Below are 27,570 nucleotides of genomic sequence, written 5' to 3'. Positions count from 1 at the left end.
ACATTTTCTGAAGGGATGCTCACTTGACTTTTTGAAATTTCACTGAGAAAAAAAGTATGCTTTTAGAGATTATTTGTTAATGATAGGACAGTAATGTCTGAAACCTTCCAACTTTTTATCTCTCTCTAGAATTTATGGAGCTCCCTCCCCTTTGATGAATATTGATTTTTAGGGAAATAAGTGATTGATAATGGGTAGAAAAAGAAACATTGAAGACAAACAATTGAGATGACAATCTTAAGTATAAAAGTAACACATTTTTTTAACTTGAAAATTACCTGAACCTCATTAGTAGAGCCTTTAAACGCACATGAAAATTATCTGCAAAAAAAATCTTTCCCTTCCTAACCTATTAGATAATTATGATACAGACCCTCCAGAAAGACCATTTTTGAATGAAGAACACTATCATGAAAAGCCTCATGTTTTTAGTTAAATCTTTACTATTCTAATGATTAAAATGAAAATAATTTTATTTACCAATTTATCAATACTATAATCTTTCTATCAAACAGCTTTTTTTTTTCTATTTTGCAATGTTTCTTTTTTTCCAGGAAATTTTCCATTAGAACCTTTCAAATTGCGAAGTAAACTTTTCTCATTCAGGGTTAATGAGCATTTCATGTTTCTTTCTTTTGCTATGAGAATTTGAATGACAAGCTACCTTTGAAAATTTGCCTGATTTTCATCAAATTAGATGGGTTTTTAGTTGTGTGTGCATTTTATCTGCACAGAGTATACTGTTAGCTAAATCTTAGAAAGTAATATAAGCATGTATTACCATATTTACTTTTTTATTTAAAAAAACCAAACCTTTTTTGGTCTAGGTTTCCGGTCAGATTCCATATCCCGTCGCATTGCATGTAAATATTGTCAATGTCCCCCAGCCAGCTGCCGCAGCTATTCAGGTAGATAATTTAAAGATCATTTCAGAAAGGCATTAGTTAAACGTCAAATGCACAAATTTGAAAACATGAATGTTTTTATTTGTCTCAGAACACTTTTTTTTCATCCTGTTGAATGATATAAAGAAAGAAAGGGATGGGGAGGGAGTCCTGACTGAGGTAGCAAGTAGTTTACTCTTCTGAGATGATATTGGAACAACACATCAGTCAGCATCTGCTGTGGGGGTCTTTCATTTCACCATAGCATATTGAATTTCATTCCTGATATTAAAACAAGAATTTTTACAGTGGAAAAGTGCAGTTGGTGTTTGTATCATCTCTGAGACTAATTTGGCTGTGGTGTCACATAACAAAAACTCACAGGCATTTTAGTTACAATCAGTTACAATCAGACTTTTATCTTTTCTTTTCCCTCAACTCTCAATTTCAGAGACACTATAATGATGAAGACCCTGAGAAAGAAAAACGAATAAAGGAATTAGAGTTGCTACTAAAGTCGACTGAGAATGAACTGAAAGGGCAGCAGGCATTACCAGTAAGAATGTCACTGTGTGCTTGGCCGGAGGAATAGCAGCTTTACTCCAGTGCTTTTCTTTCTTCCTTCTCCTCCCTTCCATTTGTGACACTAATCAAGGCTCTATGTTTCCATTAAAAAGGATTTGATGTTGCACATACTAAAATGCAACTAATATTAGACTGGGGTTCTTTTTTCCCTTTCATAAGGCAATAGCAACCCCAGATATTGACAGTGGTAGTCCTTCTTAGCAACAATTTGTTTTGTGGAATTATTGCCAACAATGAAGAATGTAGTGAAGAAAATCAGTAAAATAAAAAGCTCCAACACTGATTGAAATCAGAATTTGTTTAAAAAAGCAATATTTCTTGTAATGAAAATGTGGTGCCTAATTGTTAGATTGTTTTTCTTCTCTTTTCAGACCCTCTTTTGCCTGTATATTATATACTTCATAATTTCAGACTTGACTTGGTGCATGTTCAACATATATATTACACACACAACATACAATATTTTTTTTTTACTTCTCTGTGAATAATGTTAGCCCTTTTAGTTGCATGCAACCAGTGCTGGCTATTACTGAATTCTGACATATTTTGTAGTGATTAGATAGCAAAATTAGCAAAGCAGTTTGTCCTTTGTAATATAGTTAAACCAACAACAAAAAAATAAAGAGAAGTGATAGCCAGCAGATACTTTTATGAGTAAATTTTTTTTGGTTTAATAATCAAATGATTATATGCATGATGTTAGTCTGACCACTTTTAACTTTAGTTAATATTTTGCAATTTCTTCTGTTGCATGATGCCACTGGAAAGAAACTTCTGTTAATTTGCTCTTCTGCTTTCCTAACCACGTTGATTTGACAGCCTCTTCATTGCATTGGTGTAAGCTGTAGCACCAGCTAGGGATAGAAAAAACAAAAATATATGCAAACAAAAGCAACTCTAACTCTTAAATAGTAGCCTTTTGCAGGGTAATTGGGTATTTTTTTTAAACACGCAGCAGAATCTTAATAAGTCCTTGGGATAGTATGCTAATGCAGATTTTTAAATATCCTATACATAAGAGACATACTTTTGTACCTATATGTAAATATAGACATTTATGCCCCCATTACTTGCTCTTTAACAAAATGATGCCCATGAAAGTAATTGTAAGGCTGACAAAATATACTACTACTTAAAAGCAGGGTCTTGCATTGATAAAAGGAAACATCTTGACAACTGTTTCATAGGCGTAAGTCTTAGATGATGCAACTACATTTATCTTTCCTCCAACAGCATCTGACACCTTGTGCAATTTCTTTGCTAAGTTCCTTCTTCCTTTTTTTTTCTCCCCATTCTTTCTTTCTTTTTCCCCCTTTTCTTTCCTTAGACACAGAACCACACATCCAGCTACCCAGGCTGGCATAGTACAACAATTGCCGACCATACCAGACCTCATGGTGACAGTGCACCTGTTTCCTGTTTGGGAGAACATCACTCTACTCCATCTTTACCAGTGGACCATGGTTGTTTACCTGAAGAGAGTGCGTCCCCAGCAAGGTGCATGATTGTTCACCAAGGAAATATTCTGGATAATGTTAAGAACCTCATAGAATTTGCAGAAACACTCCAGTTTATAGACTCTGTAAGTAGAATTGACAAGCCAAGGTAAAATGTTGTTTGTTTGTTTTTCCTATAGAGTTTAGAAAATCTGTACTACAATCATTTCCATTTTCTACAATGGTTACACCGTTACTGACATCTGCAATACTAAAAATGATTTCAGTCTCATACTGTTCCATCTATTATTTTGAAGGTCATGGGTATAAATGGTTTCTTGGACTACTTGGGTAAAATTTATTTTTTTAAACAGTTGACCTTTAATAACCTATATTTTGAATAAATGATCGTAAATATTATAAGCAATTTTGCTGTTTTGAGAGTGGGAATAATTTGTCCATTTTTTTGTGTTACTCTCTTCACATCTGTGTGCTTCTTTAGGATCCTGTTTTGCTTTGGGATTAAAGCATCAAGAGCTTTATCCAGGCAGATCAAGAGATTGCAGAATGTTTCTTGGAGCCATGAATCCATTTACTTCTAGTGTTAAGAGGGGTTATTTCTATAAATCATCAATCTTTGTTTATCAGTTCTTATAGGTGAACTAAGGCATTATGTTTAAGTGAGACAGATTTGTGTAAATGTAGTTCTTAGCAAGTAGGTATTCTTGCATTCATAGTTTTTGTTTCTTCTCTTAAACTTTCCAGTTAGTTTCTCAACAAGTAATTATTGAGCACTTATTAAAATAAAGGCCGAATTTTGTCCAAATGCATCCTTCTCTAGAGCAGGTACTCTCTTTGTTTTAGCTTGCACTCAATAAGACATTTTGATAACAGTGTAGCATAAGGATAAAAACTCAAAGTTTTGGATCAGTAGGATTTTCATTCACTCATTCATTTAACAAATACCTAGTAGGTACTTACTGTGTGCCAACAATATACTATGACAGGTTCTGGATGGAGCATGATACAATTATCTAATATAGCACAATTCAGTAATTGTGACAGGTATTAACTGTGCAAATCAAAGTAGACAGGTGTTTGATTTGTATGTGGCATCTCTTTTTCAGTGTTGTGATTTCACAAGATAGCCCATACCATACATACATCATCTCATAGTTCCATCCCTCCCACATTGTTTCAGGATTCTTCATCATGGTGTGACCTCAGCAGTTTTGAATTCTTTGAAGAAGCAGATATTTCACCTAGTCAACATCACTCAAACAAGGCCATACAGCTTCAGCAAAGAGAGGGCAGTATTCATAGACCTGAAGGATATATTAGCACAAACTTGAGCAAATGCATGTCGAGTCAGGGTTTACTTGACTCCCCCAAGTCCTTATCTACTACCGCAAGGCACAGCACAATTCCAGTCGTCATCCTTCGAAAAAAAAAGGGGCATGCCAGTCCTCTAGCTCCTGGAGACTATAACTCCTTCATATTTGCTGACGTCAGCAAGTCCACTCCCAAGCGTTCCCCTGTCAAAAGTCTACCCTTCTCTCCCTCTCAGGTAGATCAAAATGCTACACAGATGTTACTAATTTTCAACAGTCTCAAGAGTGTTAACAATTTAGAAACTAATCCTTCAGAACAAATGACTAATTACTGTTGCACTCACTGATTTCATTCCACGTTTGAATCTAGCCACTGCTATGTCAGTTTACTATGCAAAGATTAGGCTACCTGCAAACTAACTGATGATTTTATTTTAATTCCCTCTTATTCTTGGTGGTTTTGAAAGGGGAGGATTACTATTTGCATGGCCTTTGCTTTTATTTCCTCTAGCACCAGATTTTAACCTTTCCATCTTTCACTCCCCTCCCATTTAAAAAAAAACACTTTCTGCATCTTTGTCCACTTGTAATACGATTCACTGATGGGGGGAGGTGGGACGGCTGGTGGGAGAAGCAAACTGTGTTTAGATAATATTTAGATATTCAAGTTGTGACTGAAAGCTAGAAAAAAGCAAAGGTGCCACTCTGTCCTTATAGAGGAGAGGAAAAGTTAAATATCTTCAACTCATTTCTGAACAGTAGCTATTTTGTGCTATAAGCCATAACATTATGTAAACACAGTTTTTGTCTAATAATTTCTTTGTTTCATTAGGGGGTTTTTCTAGTGATTTTTAAAACTTAAGAAAATATATCATGGAAGGCTAAAACATGTATATTAGAAATTCACTATGAATGTAAATAATGGAAAATAATCCAAATAAATTAGTAATTTGGCATATTTTAATTTATAATTACATATTAAATTTCTTTGAAACACAGCTTTAACTACAGAAAAGTGCCTCTGAAACAAAGCTGTCTTGAATTAACCCGATCAGTTTCATTCCAGAATCTTCCATGTATTTCAAATGATTTGATAATAATAGCTATATAGTATAAGAAGCTATAGAAATAGGTTGAGTTAGTATGAAAGAAAAAAAAATTAAATTCTAAAATAATTTACTTAATTGACCTTAATTTAAAAAAAAAAGAATGCCTCTTAATCCATAAGATGGCAAGTACTTGTTTGGATGTTCTTTTTGGGATTCATAATTTTATCACCAGAAACCCTGATTTGATTCATGGTGAACATACACAGAATCTTGAGTATGCTCATCTGAAACATTATTCTAATCATGGAACATATGGTTATGCTTATCATTGTAATTATTTCATATTTTAAGTCAGTAAAATCTAGTTAATAGTTGCCAAAATGGGATTTCTTTTGATTTGGCTGAATTTAAAAGACAATATTTTAATCTAGGCTTGGTTCTTTTTCTTTCATATTTATAGTTCTTAAACACTTCCAGTAACCATGAAAATATGGATATGGATATGCCTACTTTAACTTCCACCCCACTCAATGGTCATAAGTTGACTGTTACAACACCATTTCACAGAGACCAAACTGTTAAACCTCAAAAGGAAAATAATATGTAAGTCCTTTAATAATGAAATTTATTTTTCAGTTCAGCTGATAGGATATGGTCATATATTCCCTTGACTTCTTGGACAATGTTGTCCATAGGTAAAACACATATGTTTCCATCTTGAGTACTATCTTTCCAAGATTTAGAGGTTCATAATCATAGGAGACCAAAGGTGGTATAGAGTTCTTGGGGTCAGGAGAGCCCTGGTTTTAAATTCTATTTCTGATCATTACTAACTGTATGTTATAGATAAGTCACTTAACTTATCTCAGCTTCAATTTTCTCATTTGAAAAATGAGGTTTGCAATACCTGCAGTTCTCATATTATAGGACTGCTGTGGGGGTCACATGAAAAATGCAGACTTCTTTTAAAGCATTACATGTGATATCAAAGTTATCAAAATTTAAAAATGTGCCAAGACTTTTAAGATACCCTGTATTAAGTCACCTGGTATTATCATCAATTGTTTGACTAATTAGAAGTGGATTAGGTTGCCTCTTGATGCTCATTCTGCGATTTGATTACCCTGTATTTATAGAGGTTATTTTTGGCTTTTCTTTTCTGAACAAAGGCATTCTTTCCTCATTAAGGACAAAAAGATCTTCAACTTTTACTCCTTGTCAGTTAATATGAGGCTGATTATTTGTTTTAAATTTAAGAATCTTTTCCCCCTTTTTTCACTATGTATGAATACACATTATTCTCTTCACCTTTGTGTGAGTTTTTCATGATTTGTAGATAAAACATCAACTCACATACAAGAAACTTTGCTAATTCAGTAACTATGGGAGATTTAGGCCAGTCTGAATTGTAGAAAAAGTAAAATGCAGTGATTGAATCCAAGTATATCTTATCACTAAAAATAAGTTAGCAAAATATTTCCTGGCAGAGATCTTGCTTAGATTAATAGATAAAAATTTGTTGTAAAATGTTCAAGTCTAAGCTTCACTACCTTTTACACTGTATATATAAGTGAGTACACTTAAAAAAAGTTTATCCTCATAAGAAGGCATAGACTCTGCTTGCAACCTTAGGTTCCATAGTAAACCCTTTTTACATAGCTCAGGTGCTGGGTAATTGCTACAGATTCTTATTTACTCAATTCTAAATGAATACACTTTTACCATACAAATGTCATGATCTCTTTTTTCCTAAATGTTGCATATCCCCCCAATTAGTAGTCACTGCTTATACAAAAATAAGAGAAGCGTCATTTAAAAAGATATTAGTCTCAGATTGCTAAAATGCATACCTATAAAAATTTACATGTTTTGAATCTCTAATAATATCATTGTGCATTTGTAGCGTAATGGTAAATTTATCTTTGTATAATTTTATCATTAAGAATATTATATTGTATTCTAATTCTTTGAATATTGGTAATCTATATATAATAGCTCTTTATAGGTAGAATTTTTTTTTTAGCCAGAATACCTCCTCCAACTATAGCAGATAAAAGAGATGAAATCTAGAGCTAGAAGGGACTCCCAGAGTTCATCTACCGCAGTCTCTTCATTTTACACATCAGGAAACTGAGGCTCAGGGAGCTCAAGGCGCTTGCCCAAGATCACATTGGTAGTATGCGTCAAAGGTGAAGGTTGAACCCAGGTCAACTGACTCCAGAGCCAGCATTCTTTTCATTGTACCACATTGCCTCTCAGTGATCACACTACAGAGATGCTAAAACTCATTAAGAGAGAAATGAATCAATTGAATGGATATATTAATAAATATATGGGTTCTTTTACACTAAGCATTGCCTTTTTCTTTTTAAAGTTTCAGAACTCCAGCTATTAAAAGGTCAATATTAGAGAGCTCTCCAAGAACTCCTACTCCATTCAAACATGCTCTCACTGCACAAGAAATAAAATATGGTCCTTTGAAGATGCTAGTAAGTGTGGGGAGTTATCTCTAGTTAAGAGGATTTGTCCTTAGAAACTGAACTTGTCTTCTGACATCATTTTCCTTTTCAGCCTCAGACACCATCTCATCTTGTGGAAGATCTACAAGATGTGATCAAACAGGAATCTGATGAATCAGGAATTGTATCAGGTTTTCATGAAAATGGTCCCCCTTTATTAAAGAAGATCAAGCAAGAGGTAAGCAGAAAACTCTCTGGAGAGAGCCAACCTGCCACATCATAATCTAGAGTTTCTTCTCCTGGCCTCTTTGGCCTTCTTTCTCTTAGAGAAATGCTTGGTTATGCTATGATATTAGGCTATGCAGTGGATCTCATGAATAATGCAGATCTTTATAATCTGCTGATAGCCCATGCTGATTTCATACTTTATTCCTCAGGCATCTCCTCAATTTTCCTACTGCCACATGATAAATAATTTTGTCAGAAGACATACATCAGGACATAAAGAATCCATGATTCTGTTGGCATGAGTACTACCTCTACTAATAGAGATTACAACCCTCTTCATAGCTTGGTAGAGTCTTCATGAGTTTCCAATTAGGTGGTGCAGTAGGGAGAATGGTGGGTCTGGAGACAGGAAGACCTGAGTTCCAATCCAGCCTCAGATACTTATTAGCAGTGTGATTCTGGGCAAGTCACTTGATTTCTCTCTGCCTCAGTTTCCTCATTTGCAAAATGGGAGTGATAATAATAGCACCTACCTCACAGGGTGGTTGTGAAAATGAAATATTTGTAACGCACTTTGTAAACTTTAAACCACTATGTGAATGCTGCTTCTTCTTTCTTCTTCTTTTTCCTTCTCCTCCTCCTCTTCTTATTCCATGATCAAAACAATTTATCACTCACCACATTGGCCAAAACTCTAATAACAAACCTGTCTGCTACTGATTCTTAGATAACAGATATAGTCTGTCACACAGGCAGTACCCAGAGTCCTTCTTGTTTTGTAGGACTTGCTGGAGCTTCTGTTCTGGTGATAGATTTTGAAAAGCCCAAGGTTGTTTCTGCACTACGGTCAGGCAGCAGAATGGGATTTTAATAGACATATAGAAAGAAAAAGGGAAAGGAAGAGAAGCCAGACTAGCTATGCTAACCACTTCCTCTGCCTTCCAATTCTGTCCTAAGGGATTTTCCTTAAGATGTTCCCAGCTGCTAAGGATATCCAGAAAATTGAGATTTAGATAAAAAAGATAAAAATATCAGTGCTTTCCATATGTTAAACATAAAAAGGCAAATGCCAATAAGCCTGACCTTTCAAGTGCCAAGACATTTGGGGTGGTAAAGAGAATGTTTCTGAATAGAAGAGTTAGAGCTTATGGACATACATGCTTGGGCTCATGCCAATGATGAGGAAAGAATTTGAAATTTCGATCAGAAATCAGTTGTTTCATTGTGTTTCACAAGAAAAAAGCCCTTAGAAAATTAATGCTTCCTTTTTTTTACTCCTAGGTGGAATCTCCAACTGCTAAAGCAGGAAACTTTTTCTGCTCCAATCATTGGGAAGGGGAGAATTTAAACGCTCAGCTGTTCACACAGGCATCTCCTATGGAAGATGTGCCAGTATGTATATACATTTAAATCTTAATTTTTCTTATTTAAGTTTTTGAATTTTCTATTGTTAAACTTAAGATTAGTGACAGCAGGGCAGTTGTATCCCTACTGAAGTGCACTTCATTTCCAAACTTGCCCTTCCTTGTACACCCTCTCTCAGACTGCTGTTTTTGGATAGGCCTTGACTTTCATTCTTGCTGCTGATGGGCTATATCCGAGGCTGACATTATGTTTATGTAACAGAAACTAATCCTGGGGCAGCTAGGTGGTGCAGTGGATAGCGCACCAGCCCTGGAGTCAGGAGGACCTGAGTTCAAATCTGGCTTCAGACACTTGACACTAGCTGTGTGACCCTGGGCAAGTCACTTAACCCCAGTTGCCTCACCAAAAGGAAAAAAGAGAAACTAATCCTATTCAAATTCAGAATTTTTCGTTTTCTATTGTTTTCTTATGTTTTAATAGTCACTTTGGCTTCTTTTTTGGTTCTTCAATTTTTATTTATTTCCAGGAAATAAGAATAGTAAGAAATACAGATTAGAATCAGTAATTTTTGCTTAAAGCTTTCCTATTTTCTTTTTAGGAACTTATTTCTTCTCTTTTATCTTATGGTGTGCCTTGTACCAAATAGGTACGCAATTGAAATATTTGTTGATTCACTTGGATGCTATGGTTATTTAAATTTGGTATTCATCTTCCTGCTAGCTTCAACAAAAGTGTAATTTGTGGAGAGTGTTCTCTTCCCTCCCCAAAGTGACAAGGGCATAAAATTAGACACACACACACACACACACACACACACACACACACACACACACACACACACACCCATCAGATTCTTTTATCATTTAGAACTGTAGTACTGGATATGGTATATCCAGGGAGGTGTAGATAAATGTTTAATAACTGGTTGGGGGAGAGGGAATCGTATGCACAACACACTTTAAAATTTAATCTGTATTTTTAACATTTTCTTTATCATTTTTCGTAAGTTTAAACAATCAACAAAACAATAAGTCAAACCCTGATTTGGAGGTGTAAATTCTCACACTGAAAATTTAACAATTAGGTTTCATGAGCCAGAACAAGCTGGCTCCAACACACCACTAGTAAGAATTAAATGGCAAGAAACAAACATGCCATTTACCATAGCTTAGAAACTCTTTATTAAAGAAATTCTATTGGAATTGTTATACTGAGATTTTCCTTATATTTGTAAATCATAATGTGAGAGGCTTTAGAACTTTCTGAAAAGGGCATGTCAGCTAGATCAGATCTCCATTTAGCTTATTAGGAAGAGAATTTGTTGCAGATGTATTCCTTTTCCAGTGGAGTTTCATAGTGGGCCACTCTCTAAGAATGCTAGAATCTTTTTTTACGTTCTAATTTCATTGCATATTATCTAATCTTGAAAACATCCAATTTTTCTTGTCCTTTTTAGAATCTTCTTACAAGTTCTGTTTTAATGATGCCAGTGTCAGAAGATGATGTCCTCAAAACGTTTACAGTACCTAGAAATAGATCTTTGGCTAGCCCTTTGCAGGTAATTTCAATTCTAGCATTAGTATCTTTTCATATTTTCACTGAAAAACTTGCTGTCCCATGTTTTTTGCCTTGTTTTAGACATAGTGAAAAGACATCCTGGTTTGGAAAAAAAAAACCAAGCAAACAAAACCAAACTCATGCCTCATTGATATTTGTATAAGATAAGGCTGAATAACCATGGAGAACTCATAGCCACTCAAGTGAGTCCCAGTAGGAGAGGAATTGACATAGCTCTGGTATTGACCTGAGAATAAGGTCATGTGTTCTATGTTGTTATCAATGTCTGCTTCCTAAGTTTTTTGACATGTTGTAGAAATGAGTTGACTTGTATAGCTTCCTCTTTGACAGTTCATTCAAAGCTTGCTCTTTTTCATACAGAGTTCAGACACTGTAACATTCAGATTTCAAATAATTTGAAATTAACCAAAAAGAAAATAATTCTAATATCTCTGACTCCCAAGGGAAAAAGAAAAAGAGTCAATTCCCAATGATGATCTATATGGCAGCCCCTGTTGGCATCTTTTAAGGCCAGATAGACTTTCCCCTGTAAGCCTGCATATTTTGATTCTGTTCTCTCCTTCAGTGACCAGCCAGTATGCGCAATGGAAATGCAAATTACTCTAATAGTCTAAGAAAAAAATGATTAGGAAAGCAAACTTACCCCCCCAAAAAATATAAATGATCTGAGTTGTTTTAAAAAAAAAACCTATATTCATAAATGACTTGCTCTGGGACCTGCTTAAAAGAGATAGCACTTCTAAAGCCTCTGTGGGCTTGGAAATAGAGGAAAGGCAGAAACTATGAAAGACAGGGAAGGCTTAAGGGAGCTAATCTATTGCAATTATTTTCTAATTGGATAATTTCAACTCTATTTGAAATTTGAACATTATAAAATCTAACCTCTTGTTTGGTGGTAGAATATAAAAAAGGGAAAACATCTTTTAAACTCTCAACCAGAACTGGCAGACTATCTTTAAGCCCCTTTCACAATCTTTTCCCATCTGCCAACTCCAAAATATCTTACCTTCATTGCCTTTTTTTCATTATAGACAGTACTGCTTAAAATTATACCAATTGGAAATTCATGTACATTATAAATAACACTCTTTTAAACATGTTAACACTCTTGGGAGGATTAAGGGGTTATCAGTCCTTCACACATAAATGAGTTGTGTCAGTTTGCTTTTCTCCTGACACCTAACAAAAATTCAGCTTCTCTAAGGGGGTGGGAGTTTTGATCAAAGGAGGAGCTAGGAAACTTTAGAACATGGAATATGTTTGGGGACTGGGGTAGGACAGCTCTGAATATATTGTTAACATTTGAGACTTAGCACAGCATGCTAGTACTAGGCTCCCATTAGTTTTCAGAAAAGGTCATTAGAAACTTGAAGGAGGCCAATGATAAACTTTTCCTGTTTCATAATTTTGTCACAGATTGTCCATTCACCCAGAAAAGGAAAAGGAAAAACTTCCCTTTTTTCCACTTTCCCTCCTGCATTGCAAGGCCCTCTGTTCCCAGGTTGCAGAATATAGGCTAATACTATTATAGTCTATCTACTTTATAGGTTAAATATGCTTTCACAGGCTAGCTTGGGAACCTGACCAGCATTTGCATCATTGTTTCTATGGGGAAAAGGAATTGCAAGATCAATGAATTTTTTATATGCAAACAATTTGCAAGCTGAGGACTCTCTGTAATATATCCAAATTCAAGTATAAATAGTTCTTAGGTTACCCATTTGGGGGGATTATCATTGCCATTGCTTCCTTCAATTATCACAGAAAATTGAGCTATTACTTTTTAAGATTTATTTTTATTTATTTCAATAAGTATTTTCCAATTACATTTTTAAAAAAATTTAAGTCATTTTTTAAAAATTTTGAATTCCAAATTCTCTTCCTCCCTTCTGCCCCTTCCCCACTGCTTGAAAAGGCAAGCAAATGATATTGATTATACATGTGCAAAAGAAAACACATTTTAAAAAAAACACAAGAAAAATAAAGTGAAAAATGTATGCTTTGATCTGCATTGAGACTTTATCAGTTCTCTCTCTGGAGATGGATAGCATTTTTCATCATGAATCCCTTGGAATTGTTTTGGATTATTGTCTTGATCAGAATAGTTAAGTCTTTCCCAGTTGGTCATCGTTACAATATTGCTATTACTTTATACAATGTTCCCCTGGTTCTTCTGACTTCACTTTGCATCAGTTCATATAAGACTTCCCAGGTTTTTTCTGAAACCATCAGCTCATCATTTCTTATGTGAGCTATTACTTTTAAAAATTATTGTAAAAAATTTGACCAGATTTTCAATATTTATAGAAAAACAGCAAAGCATCCATAGATTACATTTAGTTTTATGTTAAAAATGATGATAGGTTTTTCATAATATAGAAATTTTTCCAATGCATTCTTAAATTTTAACTAATAGAAATTCCAATTATTTTTAAATCATTATTTTATTTGCTCAAATTAATTGATGGTTCATATCTAAAACATTATACCTAGGGTTAGGGTTAGTAAAGTAGGATCAGTTAGATTATGTATGCAAAGTTCAGTGTGAAAAAGGTTTCATGGTATTATTTAATCAATGTAGACCATCTAACTGGGTAATTCAAATCCTGCCTAATCAAAAGCAAAACAAAAGTAAATACATTTTAAGGCTTGAGTTGTCTCATTTTATCTGGACTGAATTATATAATCTAATATCTATGCTGATTAAACTGGATATCTACCAAATATTTCCTTCACTTTTTGCATATTGCCCTAGTCCAGAAATGTGATTGCTAAAATCAATCCCAAATTCTTGCATGTTAAAAATTTTAATTGCTTCAAGTAAATTCTGTGATAATTTAGAATTCTCCCAAGCCTATATAAACCTATGTGTAATAACTTAATATAACATTTTACTTTAAACATAAATCAATTGCAAAAATCCCAATTGGCAATTAGCATCTATTCATTTAATCCCAAACTTTACAAGTGTATCCTCTGTCATCTTCACTTATTATAACAGCATTTTGTTGTCAGGAGAACTGAGTCCATCTATTTAACTTCGGAGTGTGTTTTGCATGTAACCATACAACTTGTAAGAAATTTGTATTTAAAATAAGAGTCATCAATATAGTTTCAAAGAGTTATTACTTTGACCAGAGCATAGCACTGTGCATATAGTAGGTGCTTAATAAATGCTAGTTGACTAATTCACAAAGAATTTTCATTGGTACCAACTAAATATAGTTCCCAAAGATAGTTTGAGGTTTCTCAAAAAGAAACCTTATAATTTCTTAAAGCCAATGAATGCTTATTAAATAAATTTAATTAAGATATGACTAGTATGACATTACAGTTACTTTTCAAACCTATATCATACCTCCAAAAATTACACTAAATATCTAAAAAACTCTACTATTGCACACATTTTTGTCAAGTTTTATGCATATAAGTTGCATAGAGTGTAAAATAAATAAAACGAATACTTTCACAAATAAAATGGTTGAGGTTGTCATAAGTGATACTGAAGATAAATCTGTTTTGACTAGTTATATGATTACATAGTGTCTGTCCCAATTTTGCCTGATTTAGCCACATTATCAGTCTTTTAGGCAAAGTTGCCATTTAAAAGCAAGGCAAAACATCCGTGTAAGGACTGAAATAGTGGGCCAGAGGATTACTTTGTAGTATATATACATATGTGTATATGTATGTATATATTTAGATGCATGTATATGTAGTAACTTTGGCATATATAAGTACACACACATATCCATAGAATTTGTTGTTTTCTCCTTTAAAAATTAAATCTGTAAGAAATAATAGATTTTGATGAAACTCTCCTCAACCATCTTAAGTCATTAATAATTCTGCTCAAAAGAATAGCTTTTTTTCAAATGGTTAATGCATAAAATAAAGTTGAGCTTTTAAAAATTGCTTGCTATGATCTCAAACTGTTAAAGCTAACCTGGGAACTTTTATAATAAAAATATTATGAGAAATTTCTTAGACTTGAGTTTTTCATATTCATAGTGCATGAGATGCATGCATCCCACTACAAATTATGCATTCAGCCTTGGGGTCCCCCCTGTATTGGAACTGGAAAAGGGAGCGTTGTCATAAGATCACATCAGAATGTCTTGAATGTGAAGGTAGAAAGAGTGTAGAGCTGGGACAGAGCCACTGTAGAAAAACATAAAACTCTACATGGTGCAGTGGGAAAAGCAGTGGATTTGGAGTCAGAGAAATGTGAGTTTGAATCTCTAGTCTGCCATTTAACTAATTGTGTAAACTTGGGCACGTCACTTAACTTTCCTGGGTCTCAGTTTCTCTACCTAGAAAACTGAGGTGTTGAAGTAGACTGTCAGCTTGCTGTAGTGGGTAGAAAGTTACATTTGGAATCAGGAAGACCTGGATTCAAATTCTACCTCAGATAATTGCCATCTATGTAGCCATGGGCAAGTCATTTAACATCTCTCAGAATTAGTTTCTTTATCTGAAAAAAGGGGATTATAATAGAATCTACAGCTCTGGATTGTTGTGAGGGTCAAGTGAGACAACATATGTAAAGCACTGTGTAAACTTTAAAACACTAGATAAACATGAGCTTCCATTCTTCTTCTTATTCTCTAAATCCCATGATCCTAAATGATACCATGACCTTGCTTCACAAAAGAAAAAGATGTACCAAGTCGAGACATTCCTGTGATCTCATGCCTTTGTCTCTATTCTTTCCTTCCTCCTTGCAAGGCTCCTGTGAGAGGGCATCTAGGATTCCCAGGGTAACTCATCTCTTTTCCAGTGAGGAGGACGCTGAACTAATGCCAACCTTCATCAAAGAGGAGAATAGAACTGAATATTTTTCAATGTTTTCCCTTCATAGAGAAACATATCTCTGGTCATGCAAATATATCATTTAAAAGTTAGAAATAAATTAATTGTATCAATGAAAATTGCTGGATTAAATAGAGGGTTTTTAAAGGACTTTGGACTGAACCATACTTAAGTTACAAACCTTCTGAACTCTATCTTTCTCTTAGTTTATAGTTTAATGTCCTATTTAAAACCTTGGTTGGAAAGATGTATTCATATACATTTAACTCTCTCACTTGCCTCTTTTTCTTGTGACCACAGAATGACAGCCTTAAATTGGAATTTCCTGACTTGTTGGTGTGTCACAATCTTAACTTTTTTTCAACAGCAAGTTTAATTTAAGCAAATTTCCCAGCTATTTTTATACAAACATTTCACCCAAGAGCTTTAGAGTACTACTGATGGCAGCAACAGCTCTGCTGTGCATTTTCCTATTTGTTTAGTATATTCTGAGCCATTCATCTATATGTATTTATATTACTTGTATTTCTGATAGTTTTTACATTTTTAAATGATTTAATAACCGTTTAAACATTTCGTAACATTATCAAGAAAACTAGTGTAGCATTCTTGGTAGTGTCCATAGAAGTGTTCATGGGTAAATAGGGCTGAGAGATTGTTTGTTTCCTAGAACACAAGGGGAAAAAAAAAAGGTCATAGATTTAGAGCTTAAATAGACCTTAGAGGTTATGTAGTCCAACCCTTCATTTTACAGTTAAGGAAACTGAGGCCCAGGTAAAATTTCTTGCCTAAGCTCACAAGAGTAATAAGTAGCAAAGCAGGGAGTCAGTAAGTCCAGCATTCTTTCCCCTACATTGGAGCTTTGCCAGTGACTCAGCAGCTTTTATATCAATAGATTTGGATCTGGAAGAGACCTCAGATATTATCTAGTCTGACCCCCTCATTTTACAAATGAGAAAACTTCTCAGAGAGGAGAAGTGACTTTTTTAGAGTTCCCATCATGTATTCTCCCCCCCCCCTTTAGTATTAATGATTTGTTTGTTTTTAGACAATTGGGGTTAAGTGACTTGCCCGGGGTCACACAGCTAGTAAGTGTCAAGTGTTTGGTCTGAGGCTGGATTTGAACTCAGGTCCTCCTGACTTCAGGGCTGGTAGTCTATCCACTGTGCCACCTAGCTACCCCCTGTTGTTCTTTTTGTAAAGCACATATAATTATCCTTAAAGAAGAGCCCAAAGGATGCTAAAATATGATTGATTTAGTCAACTCATGGGATAAAATCAATTAAGCCCATTTGACATCATGCTGGTTGATTGATTTTTACATTTTTGTACTGTTGTGTTGTATCAAGATAGTCTACCTTAGACATTTCGACATCCTTCTTTCAGGTGCTTTTAATTTCCCTTTTCTCTTCATCTAGGAGATTCTCAGTATTGGTCACCTCTTCCGACATCACCTGACAAAAATTCGCTGTGGCATCATTAATATGTCAGTGACCTATGCCAATATATATTCTATATTAAGTGAGCACATTGTACCTTTTGAGTTTAATTAAGAATGACTAATTAAGGAAGGAATGGGTTTGGCGCTCAGTCAGGACACCCTGCTCCAGGTTTTTATTTAAAGACACTTGGAGCAAATAAACATTCTGGGACTGATTATTCCCCAAACCTGGCAAGGTAGAATTGATTTAGAGCAACTTGGACCTCATATTCATTTTTGTTTATTGAGCTATAACCAACAAAGTGACTGGTGAAAGAACTTGCTATCTTTCTAAATAATGATGACACAAGACATCAGAGAGGTGTGGTAGTCTGGTTTATGATCAAATTTTTAGAAATAAAAGAATAGAAGCTATTGCTTCCAGATAGCATCAAAGGCACTCCCTTCATCCAAGAAGGATTTGGCTTAACCAGTGATCACTAAAATTGGATTGGATCAAAAGAAAATGAATTTATGGATTCATCTGCCCCTCTTTGTACCACTACTCCCCTTAAAAAATACTCCACAAACCAACAACCAAAAATTTTAATGCTTCTTTTTTTTCATAAGCAGCCCAGCAATTGGCTACCTACTCTAGGCTTAGCAATGGAGAGGATGAGTTTCAATGGAGTATGTGGGGCAGTTATATATATGGGAACAATTAGAGAACTACTTAGCTAACTCATCAAGAAGATATTTTCCTCCATGATTAGGATTTCTTTAACATTAGCTATTCATTTATAACCTATACACCTTTTGGAAATAATTCTGATATCCCAAATCTTAAGTTTCAAAGATATTATTTTTAGATGAGTTGAGTAGAAAAAGTAGTTAATTCTTTCCTCTGACATAACTGTTCTTTTACCCCCTACTTTTTTTCTTTTTGGTTAACATTAATATTGCTTATGAGTAGTTTGGGTGTTCAGAAAATAGTAAGGTTGGTTAACTTTCATATGTACATATGAATTAGTGATAACATGGTGGAATGGATGGAGAGCTGGCCATGAAGCCAGAAAGATCTGGGACCAAGTCATACTTCTGACACAGACTGACTCTGTGACTGTGGGAAACTAAAAGTCGCAGAGAAAGTACCACTTGCATTGGTAGAGTGAGTTTTCTTTTCTTTTCTTTTTTTTTTGGCTAGGCAATGGGGTTAAGTGACTTGCCCGGGGTCACAGAGCTAGTAAGTGTTATATGTCTGAGGCCAGATTTGAACTCAGGTCCTCCTGAATCCAGGGCTGGTGCTCTATCCACTGCACCACCTCGCTGCCCTCAAGAGTGAGTTTTCTTGCTCAAGAAGTTGCCTATACTGTGGCAGTGAGGTGGTGCAGTGCATAGAGTACTGGCCCTGGAGTCAGGAGGATCTGAGTTCAAATGCAGCCTCAGACACATAACACTCACTAGATGTGTAACTCTGGGCAAGTCACTTAACCCCAACTGCCTCACCAAAAAGCAAAAAAAAAAAAGTTCCCTATACCAATGAAATCATAGGTCTTTCCCCTACCTGGCTTATACATATTCATATCTATGTGTGTATCATTTCTTTGTAATAGTCACAATCCGGTAGGACTTCAGGATATGGAGAATGTGATTGCTTAGGCTATTGCTAATCCAGATTCTCAGCTGTCATTGTGGAGGACAGCTGTGTAGATATAACAACAATAAAACAGCAGCAGTATAAATCTAGGACAGTAAAAACAATTCATATTCTGGATGAGAATGTGAAGAAAAAACTAGTTCTGGCAGAAAACCACCTTTGGACATAGTCTTCTTTTGTCTTACTGTTCTGGCTTCTACATGGGGTCCAAGTATTTATTTAATGTACTTTACCAGGATATCCCAGTTAAAGCTTTGACAGATTGTTTACATTTCTCTCTTGCCCAGGGGCAGCTAAAGACACATTGCAGGATAAGTGAGATGATTTGGCTGCCAGGAGAAGGATATGCTAGTCAGATTATTAATGTAAAAATGAACTAAGGAGATTGACAACCTGGAAACTGCATTATGCATCAGTAATTAGAGTGGCATTTATATCCAGAATTCTTATCAATAATTCTAGTGTAAGTGAAATAAAAATTTATCAGCAAAAAGGAATAATGAAAATACATAAAAATGTATGGGGTAGGATTGAAAAATATTCTTTTACACACAAAGACTCCCTGCCTACAATCATCCTTAGTCTGTCAGAACTCCCACTGACTTCTTGAAATGCAATATTGGGCCCCTAGGGCTTCAGGTTAAAAATGAGATCTGAAAGAGGAAAACACGAGGGCGTCTGCCACAGTGCCATTTCACTTGTTGGAATAAGAATTTCTTTTTTTGCAGCTAGGTATTTAACCTTCTGCTCTTCCTTTAGTTCCTTTTATTATTTGGTAAAGCAGCATACTTATGTGTCTGTTGCTCTGATCATCTTCATCACTCAGCGTTGCCATCTTGTCAAGAAAAGCTACATGGTGTTCTACCACTGCACCTGCCTACCCCTCACTCCCCCCCAAAAAAAGAACAGCTCTCCCTCACATCCTCTTTACCTTTGTTCCTTCACAAAGTGGCTTCTATGATTTGTGTGTCTTCATGTTATACCAATATAGAGAGACTTATTGAGTTATCCTAAGGCTGAAGTAGACCTTTTTTAGATTGATCTCATATGTTTTCTGAGTTTCAGAGCTTGTAGGACCCTACCTTTTGTTGGAAGTTCTGAAACTTTAGCTAATTAGGATTATGTTCAGCCTGGAATGAACTGATTATTGAGCAGTGAAAGACCTATACAAACATGTATATATATACATGTATATGTATGCATATGCTTGTGTTAATATTTGGTTCCTCAATCATGTTCTTAGGGGACAAAGTTATAGTCCTGGAGAAATCATTAAATATTTTTGAGTGATAGTTATTTAGGCATGAGTGGCATTGAGAGATATGTAGGGTAGAAATAATATTTTAATATTAAAAATAATTTCACATAAACATTAATGATGCTGATGATTCTGAGATCTGGATTGTCATTAGAATTGTGCTTAATTGGGTTCAGAGAACCAACTTTATGAGTACAAGTTGGGGGAGGTTTGGTTAGATGGAAGTTTCTCTGAAATTGATCTGGGGGTTTTAGTGGATAGTAAATTGCATATGATTTAGCAGGGTGATATTGCAGCCAAACAAACTAATTGGATCTTAGGCCACATGAAGAGAGTCATACCTTTCAGGAACAAGAAGGTGACAGTCATTCTCTATTTTACCCTGGTCATATTCCATTTGGAGTATTGTGTGTTCAATTCTGGGTGCCAGAGGTGAGAAAAAAACATTGCAAAACTGAAGACCATCCAGAGGAAGGCAATCTGGATGGTGCACGGCTTTGATCCAAATGAGGATCCTTTGATGAATGAGAGATTCACCGGACACACGATAGCTGTATTAATATATTTAAAGGTTTCTCACCTGGAAGAGGGATTTGACTTCAGGGGACAGAACTATGAGTCCTAGGAGGCTCATACTATTACTTGATATACTACAGTGAATCCTGTCTCACTGAAGGTCTTCTTTCTGAAATTGGATGCCTGCTTGTTCGGCATATAATGGTAAGGAATTCCTTTTGTGAAGTAGTTGGAAGAGATGGCTTTTGAGGTCCCTTCTAACTCCGAAATTCTGTCATTTTGATTCTGTGATCCTCCTGAAGTGATTTCCTGAACTATGACATTCTAGGTAGTGTTATTTTCTACACAATAGCACTTTTCAGTGAGAGAAAGTAAAGGCCAGAATGAGTTTGTGCAAATGTATTGTTTTAAGAACAATTAGACTATGGAGGCATGGAGCATTGGGGTTTTTTGTTTCTTTTATTTTATTATTTTTTTTTTTTGCCTTTGTATCCTCAACCTTAGCATAGTGCCTGGTACACAATAATCACTTAATAAATTCTTGTTGATTTGACTTGAGAAATTTTCCTTGAAGTATTATCAATCAATCCATCAATGTTTATTAAGTGTCAACTATATGCCAGACGCTTTTCTAAGAGCTGGAGAAACCAATATAAGGAATGAAATAAATTCTGCTCAGAAGAAGTTTTAGGTCTAAGAGGAGAGGAAAACCCAGCTTTATGGAGTAGTTTCCTTAGATGTGTTGCTATTCAAGAAACTAAATGGTGCATTGGGTAGCACTAAGCACAGTGCCTATCACATAGTAGATGCTAAATCAATGTTTGCTTAGTTGATTGGATGAGTGATAGATCTCTGGGTCTAGAGTAAGGAAGACCTAAGTTCAAATCCAGCCTCAGACACTTAACTAGCTATGTGACCCTTGGCAAGTCATTTAACCTCTATTTGCCAAAGAGGATGATAACAATATCTATCTTTCAGGGTTGTTGTGAGGTCCAGATGAGATGGTATTTGTAAAGCACTTAGCATAGTGCCTGGCACATAGTAGCCACTATTTAGATGTTATTCCTTTCCCCTTCCCAATTCAGGAAAAAAAATCTAACAGAAGGTTGTGTATTCACATAGCATGATGTAGATCCCATTGTGAACAATTCAGTTCTCAAGGCCTTAGTTTTCTTATCTAGAAAAGGAGGAAGTTGAACTAAGCAACTCCTAAGGTCTCTTCCATTCTGAATCCATATATGTTAATGCAAGAATAGAGGTTTATGTTTCACTTTTAAAAACTTGACTTGTGACAAAATCATACTCTTTTTAAAAATATAAAAATACTTTGTGAGAATAAATCACTTATTTTGTGTGTGTGGGGGAGAGTCTTCACCTATATTGGGGGGGTAATTCTCAGTATGGAAAAATCCCCCCACTAGTATGGAATGGCTGGTAACAGAGTATTAGAGGTTATGGTCACGTAGTTATCATACATTAGAGGCAAGGCTTTAAACTAGGTCTTCCTGACTCTATTCTCTGGTCACTATGCCTGGCTTCCCCTTCTGAAAACATATAGAAGAGAAACAACTGCCTTTTAAAAAGAAATTATGATCATCATAATTCTGGGTTTTTAATATCATGCTGTTGTATAGAGAGATGAGACCTAAGTTGGAAATTTAGGTTTGATATGACTTCAAATATTCACATTGAAGCAACCTAGAAAGTTGGAAATTCTTTTTTTTATTTTTAACAATATTTTATTTTTCCCAATTACATGTAAAGACAATTTTCAACATTCTTTTTTTTTAAATTTGAGTTCCAAATTTTCTCCCTTCTGCTCTCCTTCTCCCTCATCTCCTTAAGACAGTAAGCAATTTGATATAGGTTATACATGTGTGATCATGTAAAACGTATTTCCATATTAGTTATGTTGTGAAAGAAGAAACAGACCAAAAGAAAAAAAATACAAAAGAAGTGGAAAATAGTATGCTTTAATCTGCATTCAGATTCCATCAGTTATTTCTCTGGATGTGGGTAGAATTTTTCATCATGCGTCCTTCAGAATTGTCTTGGATTATTGTATTGCTGAGAATAGCTAAGTCATTCACAGTTCATCATCGTACAACATTGCTATTACTGTGTACAATGCTCCCCTGGTTCTGCTCACTAGAAGTTCTTTTAAAAAAATTCAGAAGATTCAAAAGTATTGTAGCATGCAACAGTTTTTCTGTATGTGTGTGTATGTGTGCCCTCTTTCAACTAAGCAGATAGGGGGAAAAAAATCCTCATGTTGAACCACCCCAAAGAAAGTTACAACTATCCTGGTAATTTCTTTAAGAGAACAACAAATATGACTTGGCACTGGATTCAGCACTGGACTCTGTCATCTTTAGTCTTTTCAAGATATATGGTGTTCTAGAAAATATGGAGATGATCTGCCTTGCTATAGCATTGCAAATTATTTATTTGACTCTGTGCTTCCAGAATAAAGCATACATATTTCAAAACATGTTATTTATGCTTGAGATGAGACTATAAATCAGATCAGGATGGAAATTAAATGAGGAGCCCAATTAATTTTTTTTTTTATATTCATTGAGCCTTGTCAGGAGCTCAGAGCTGCCAAACTTTGGTTACCTTCCAGGCCAAATTTCAGCAGCCTGATTAGGAAATATTATTGCCAGACTAATCTTCTCCTCAAATTTTGCTACCATGATGCTATGGTTTCCCATTTCTAAATTCTAAATTCTTGTGCCTGGTCCCACTTCTTTTACCTGTCCCATCCCATCTATGCTATTCTATATGCCACTACTCTGCAACATTGACTTTTTGCTCTAGTCTGAACAAACCTGTTACCATGCTCATTCCCACATCTATGCCTATGCTTGTACTTCTCTTTCTGGGTCTAAAATGCCCTTCCCAACCCCTTCTCCATGGCTGCCCAATTTAAGCTTTACCTCCTCCAGAAAGTTTTTTCTAGCTCTTTCTATCCCTAGTGATCTCTCTTTTCTTAAAACTCCTACCCTATTTGTGTTATATATTAAGGTATTGTTATTTAGTACTCATTGTTTTATGTGGTAGAGTAGAGCACTGAACTTGGAGTAAGAAGGCCTAAGTTCAAAAGTAGCCACAGACACTTATCATCTACATGACCCTGGGGAAATTACTTAACTACCTCTGTCTGCTTCAGTTTACTCATGAGTAAAACGGTGATGATAATGACACCTACTGTTGTGAGGATAAAATGAGATAATCAGTGAAGCCCTTTGCAAACTTAAGGTACTATATAAATGCTAGCTATTATTATTTATATTTCTGTTACCAGATTTTAAACTCCATAAGATCATAGTTCTATATTTCATTGGGACTTCAGAGACTACCTAGTCTGAACCCCTCATTTTCAGATGAGTTAACTAGGACCCAAAGAAGTTAAGTGATTTACCCAAGGATACACAGGTAGAAAGCATTAGAGATAGGATTTGAACTAAGTCTTCAGATTCCAAAGTTGGTTCATCATTCCACTGTACAATATTGCCTCTTCAGGATCAAGGATGTTTTGGAGTTTTCTTTTTTAATCTCCTGTAATGCCTGGCACAGTGCTAGCACACATCTATAGGGTGCTCAATAAATTTAGTTGATTGAATTAGGTTTCTCTTACATTGCTTTTAATTGGCTTGCTAGAAATAGCATTTTCAAGTGACTGATAATAATAATTTGTAAATACTGATGTGGTCTTGGGCAAATCACTTCCCCTTCCGTGGGTCTCAGTTTTTTCATCTGTAAAATAGAGATTGTACCTAGATGATTTCCAAGGTGTTTTTTTCCCCCTAGGTCTAAATTCTGCTACCTTCCTATTATGGAGAGTGAGATTTGAGTATTGTGAAGTCTTCTGTTCTCAACTAATGTTTATATTCGTTGATGCTAAGCAACACTGCTGATTTGAAAGAAGTTGTGACTTCTGCTACATAATAAATAGTAACAGCTGTGCAATTAGATAACAAACTATGGTGGTAAAAATGAAGTCTGCATTAACTGAAAGAAAAGATATAATGTATTTAGGAGGTGTAACTAAATTCCAGCACGACTGCAAATTTTTTGCTTTACGTAGCTCAAGGCAATGATAAATTTGCCTAGTGAGTAAATACATGTGCAGCCCTTAATATCACCTGTCTGGAATATCACTTGATTTCTCCCTCCCATTGTATTATATGATTTAGAACAAAAAAACTGTCAAAAATCTTGAGTAATGAAGACTTGATTTTTTTTTTCAGATAAATTCTGGTGTGGTTCTCTACCCCCTCCAGAAAGAAATCTTCTGTTACACACACACACACACACACACACACACATACACACTATGCTATATATACATATGCATATATGTATATATGTACATGCACATATATACATACATATACACATGCTTGTGTGTGTATGTATTCATGCTTGCATACACATATTCTCTATATATACATACATATGTATGTATATATGTGTGTATATACATTTTTAATGTATATGCACATATCTGGGCAGATAGATGGCACAGTGCATAGAGCTTCATGCTTAAAGTCAGAAAGACTCATCTTCCTGAGTAAAAATCTGGCCTCATATACTTACTGACTATGTGACCCTGGGAAAGTCACTTAACCTCATTTGCCTCAGTTTCCTCATATGTCAAATGAGCTGGAGAAGGAAATGGCAAATCACTTCAGTATCTTTGCCAAGAAAACCCTAAATAGGGTCACAAAGAGTCAGACATGACTGAAAAATGTCTAAACAACATTATGCATATGTATGATACATATTATAATCTTTATATTTCTCTGAAATGTAAAATGATTAAGAATCCTAAGGTGTATTTTTTGTTAGAGCTGTAACCAGAATGATGAAGTATCTAAATAATGCATACTAAATCATCAATAATCCATTTTCCCTTTAAAATATTTGATGACCTTGAAGAGAGAAAGGTAAAACTCTGTGATCTTCTTTTTCATGCAGCATCTTAGCAACGCCTGGGAATCTGTGTCCTGTGGGAAGACAGAAGATCAAATGATGGCCTCCGATCAGGGACGGAAGTATATAAATGCATTCTCCACCAGGACTCTAGTCATGTGAGACTCTTTCATACATGCATTATGGTTTTCAGAACACTTCATAATGACTTGGGATTTACCATTCCTCTACATGAAACTCTTCATGAATGGGAGAAGGACCTATTTTTGTTGTGGTACAACAGTTGGGAGCAGCACCAAGTGCATCTTTAGTCACTGAGAATATTCTTGTTGGATTTCACCCAACTAAAATAATTTTTATATAAATGACAGTTTTACCTAAATTATTAGGTAATAAATTATAATCAAATATTAAATATCTTAATGCAGAATTTTTTTTAAAAAATTATTTTTTTTCCCCTGTATTTTTAAAGATCTAGCAGACCAGTATTGTTTTCCTGTGATGACTTGCTTTGAAATTTTATATAAAGAACAGGTACTCAAACATTTCTCTTTCTAAATCACTAAACAGAATGCATTGATATGAGGCAAATCAATAAAAGCATTACTATTAATGTTAGTTTAATACCAAGGGAAAACTAGCCAAAACTGTAAGTGCTCATGGTGACAAAGTTTGAAGTACTCTGATTTTGTTACTGTACTAAACCTTGTTTTGTGTGTTTTGTTTTTGGTTAGCTTGCTTTAAAAATTATTACTGTATGAAACATAGTTTTATGAGAACAAATTATATTTTTATTCAGTAATTTAATTTTGTAAATGCCAAATGGATAATGTGTTTTGCTGCTATGGACTTTTAGCATATAGACATGCTGCTAGTGTAAAGGAAGCAGTAGAGCTTAATACAAAAAGAAAACAAACTTGGTTTTTAGCTAATTGGCCTTGACTTAGCATTTCTGACTTTTTATTTTTATTTTTTTTATATATACATACTTATTTTCCTTTTGTAATGCATTGGGAGTTTTTTTTTCTGGGAGATTCTGTGTTTGTTTGGTTTTTTGTTGGTTTAAAAAGCATGTGTTGCACCTTTTATTTTTGGGAGATCTCTGTGTTGTTCATGTTGTCTGTTCTGTTTTGGTCAGTAAGTCATTCAACAAGAATTTAACAAGCACCTGCTATGTGCCAGGCACTGTGCCAAGTGCTGGGGATACAAAGAAAGGCAAAAAAAAGAAGAAGAAGAAGAAGAAGAAAAACAACAAACCCCCAGGTCCTGTCCTCAAGGACATTCTAATGGGGAAGACAATGTGCAAACAACTATGTACAAAGAAAATAAAAACAGGATTAAACTGGAGATAATCAAGAGAGAGAAGGCACTAGAATTAAGGGGGATGGGGAAAGGCTTCTTTTTTCATGTTCAGCCTGACTGTTCTTTAATTCAAATTTTACGTATCTGATTCATGACTCCAATGTTTAAAAATGTATGGTTCTGAGTACTGCCATACTTAGCCTTCACAGATCTGCAGCTATAGAGGTTGAACACTGGTATTGATAGCTAAGCCTGACTTTGCTGCCTTAATAACATTTAGTGCAGGCTAATCTGCACTTAACTTTTGATATGACAATGTACTTAACTGCCTTGTAGAAAAATAAAGTTGTGTCCCTATTTTACTTATCTTTGATTTTTCTCTCAATTTCTTCCTTAGATAATATATGGTATAAAAGAACAGAACTGCTCTATGGTATTTCCTTTTAAGAAGGAGAGGAACTCAAAATTCTTTCTAAACTGCTGATAATCTGTATAACATTTAAGCGAGCTATGTGGAACTCAAGCTTCATCCTCATTTTAGAGAGTGAGGCACCAAGGCATAGAGAAGTTAAGTAATAGTTCAAAAAAGAAGAATGGGCAAAATCATGGACAGTGATTGAGGAAACTTGGGCCTAGATGGTGTAAATAACTTCACCTAGGTCACAGAGGTAGCTAATAATATAGCCAGACAAGTAATCACATTTGCCAACTGCCAAACCATTTTTATTACACCACACTTCCTAGCCTAAATT

The 27,570-nt window shown here is 35.0% G+C and overlaps 1 protein-coding gene across 3 annotated transcripts in view; it reads left to right on the top strand.

The window, feature by feature from the left end:
* Positions 1 to 27,184, top strand: part of MYB (MYB proto-oncogene, transcription factor) — a 38,672-nt gene extending 11,488 nt beyond the window's left edge. The window contains exons 7-16 of one of the 3 annotated variants that reach the window (XM_020987113.2): positions 828 to 908; positions 1,336 to 1,440; positions 2,797 to 3,051; positions 4,107 to 4,472; positions 5,746 to 5,888; positions 7,660 to 7,774; positions 7,857 to 7,982; positions 9,254 to 9,364; positions 10,794 to 10,895; positions 25,562 to 27,184. In XM_020987113.2, the coding sequence (XP_020842772.1) occupies positions 828 to 908; positions 1,336 to 1,440; positions 2,797 to 3,051; positions 4,107 to 4,472; positions 5,746 to 5,888; positions 7,660 to 7,774; positions 7,857 to 7,982; positions 9,254 to 9,364; positions 10,794 to 10,895; positions 25,562 to 25,678 (1,521 nt within the window). In that variant the 3' untranslated portion in view covers positions 25,679 to 27,184. The remainder of the gene's footprint in view (positions 1 to 827; positions 909 to 1,335; positions 1,441 to 2,796; positions 3,052 to 4,106; positions 4,473 to 5,745; positions 5,889 to 7,659; positions 7,775 to 7,856; positions 7,983 to 9,253; positions 9,365 to 10,793; positions 10,896 to 25,561) is intronic. The other 2 variants (XM_020987115.2, XM_020987116.2) reach the window with 2 other exon arrangements.
* The last annotated feature ends 386 nt before the right edge of the window (positions 27,185 to 27,570 follow it).

This window comes from Phascolarctos cinereus, unplaced genomic scaffold (genome assembly GCF_003287225.1).
Source record: "Phascolarctos cinereus isolate Bilbo 61053 unplaced genomic scaffold, phaCin_HiC Scaffold_5;HRSCAF=322, whole genome shotgun sequence".
In the NCBI taxonomy this organism is placed as follows: domain Eukaryota; kingdom Metazoa; phylum Chordata; class Mammalia; order Diprotodontia; family Phascolarctidae; genus Phascolarctos; species Phascolarctos cinereus.
The sequence above is the reverse complement of the archived record's forward strand: the minus strand, read 5'-3'. Positions and strand labels throughout refer to the sequence as shown.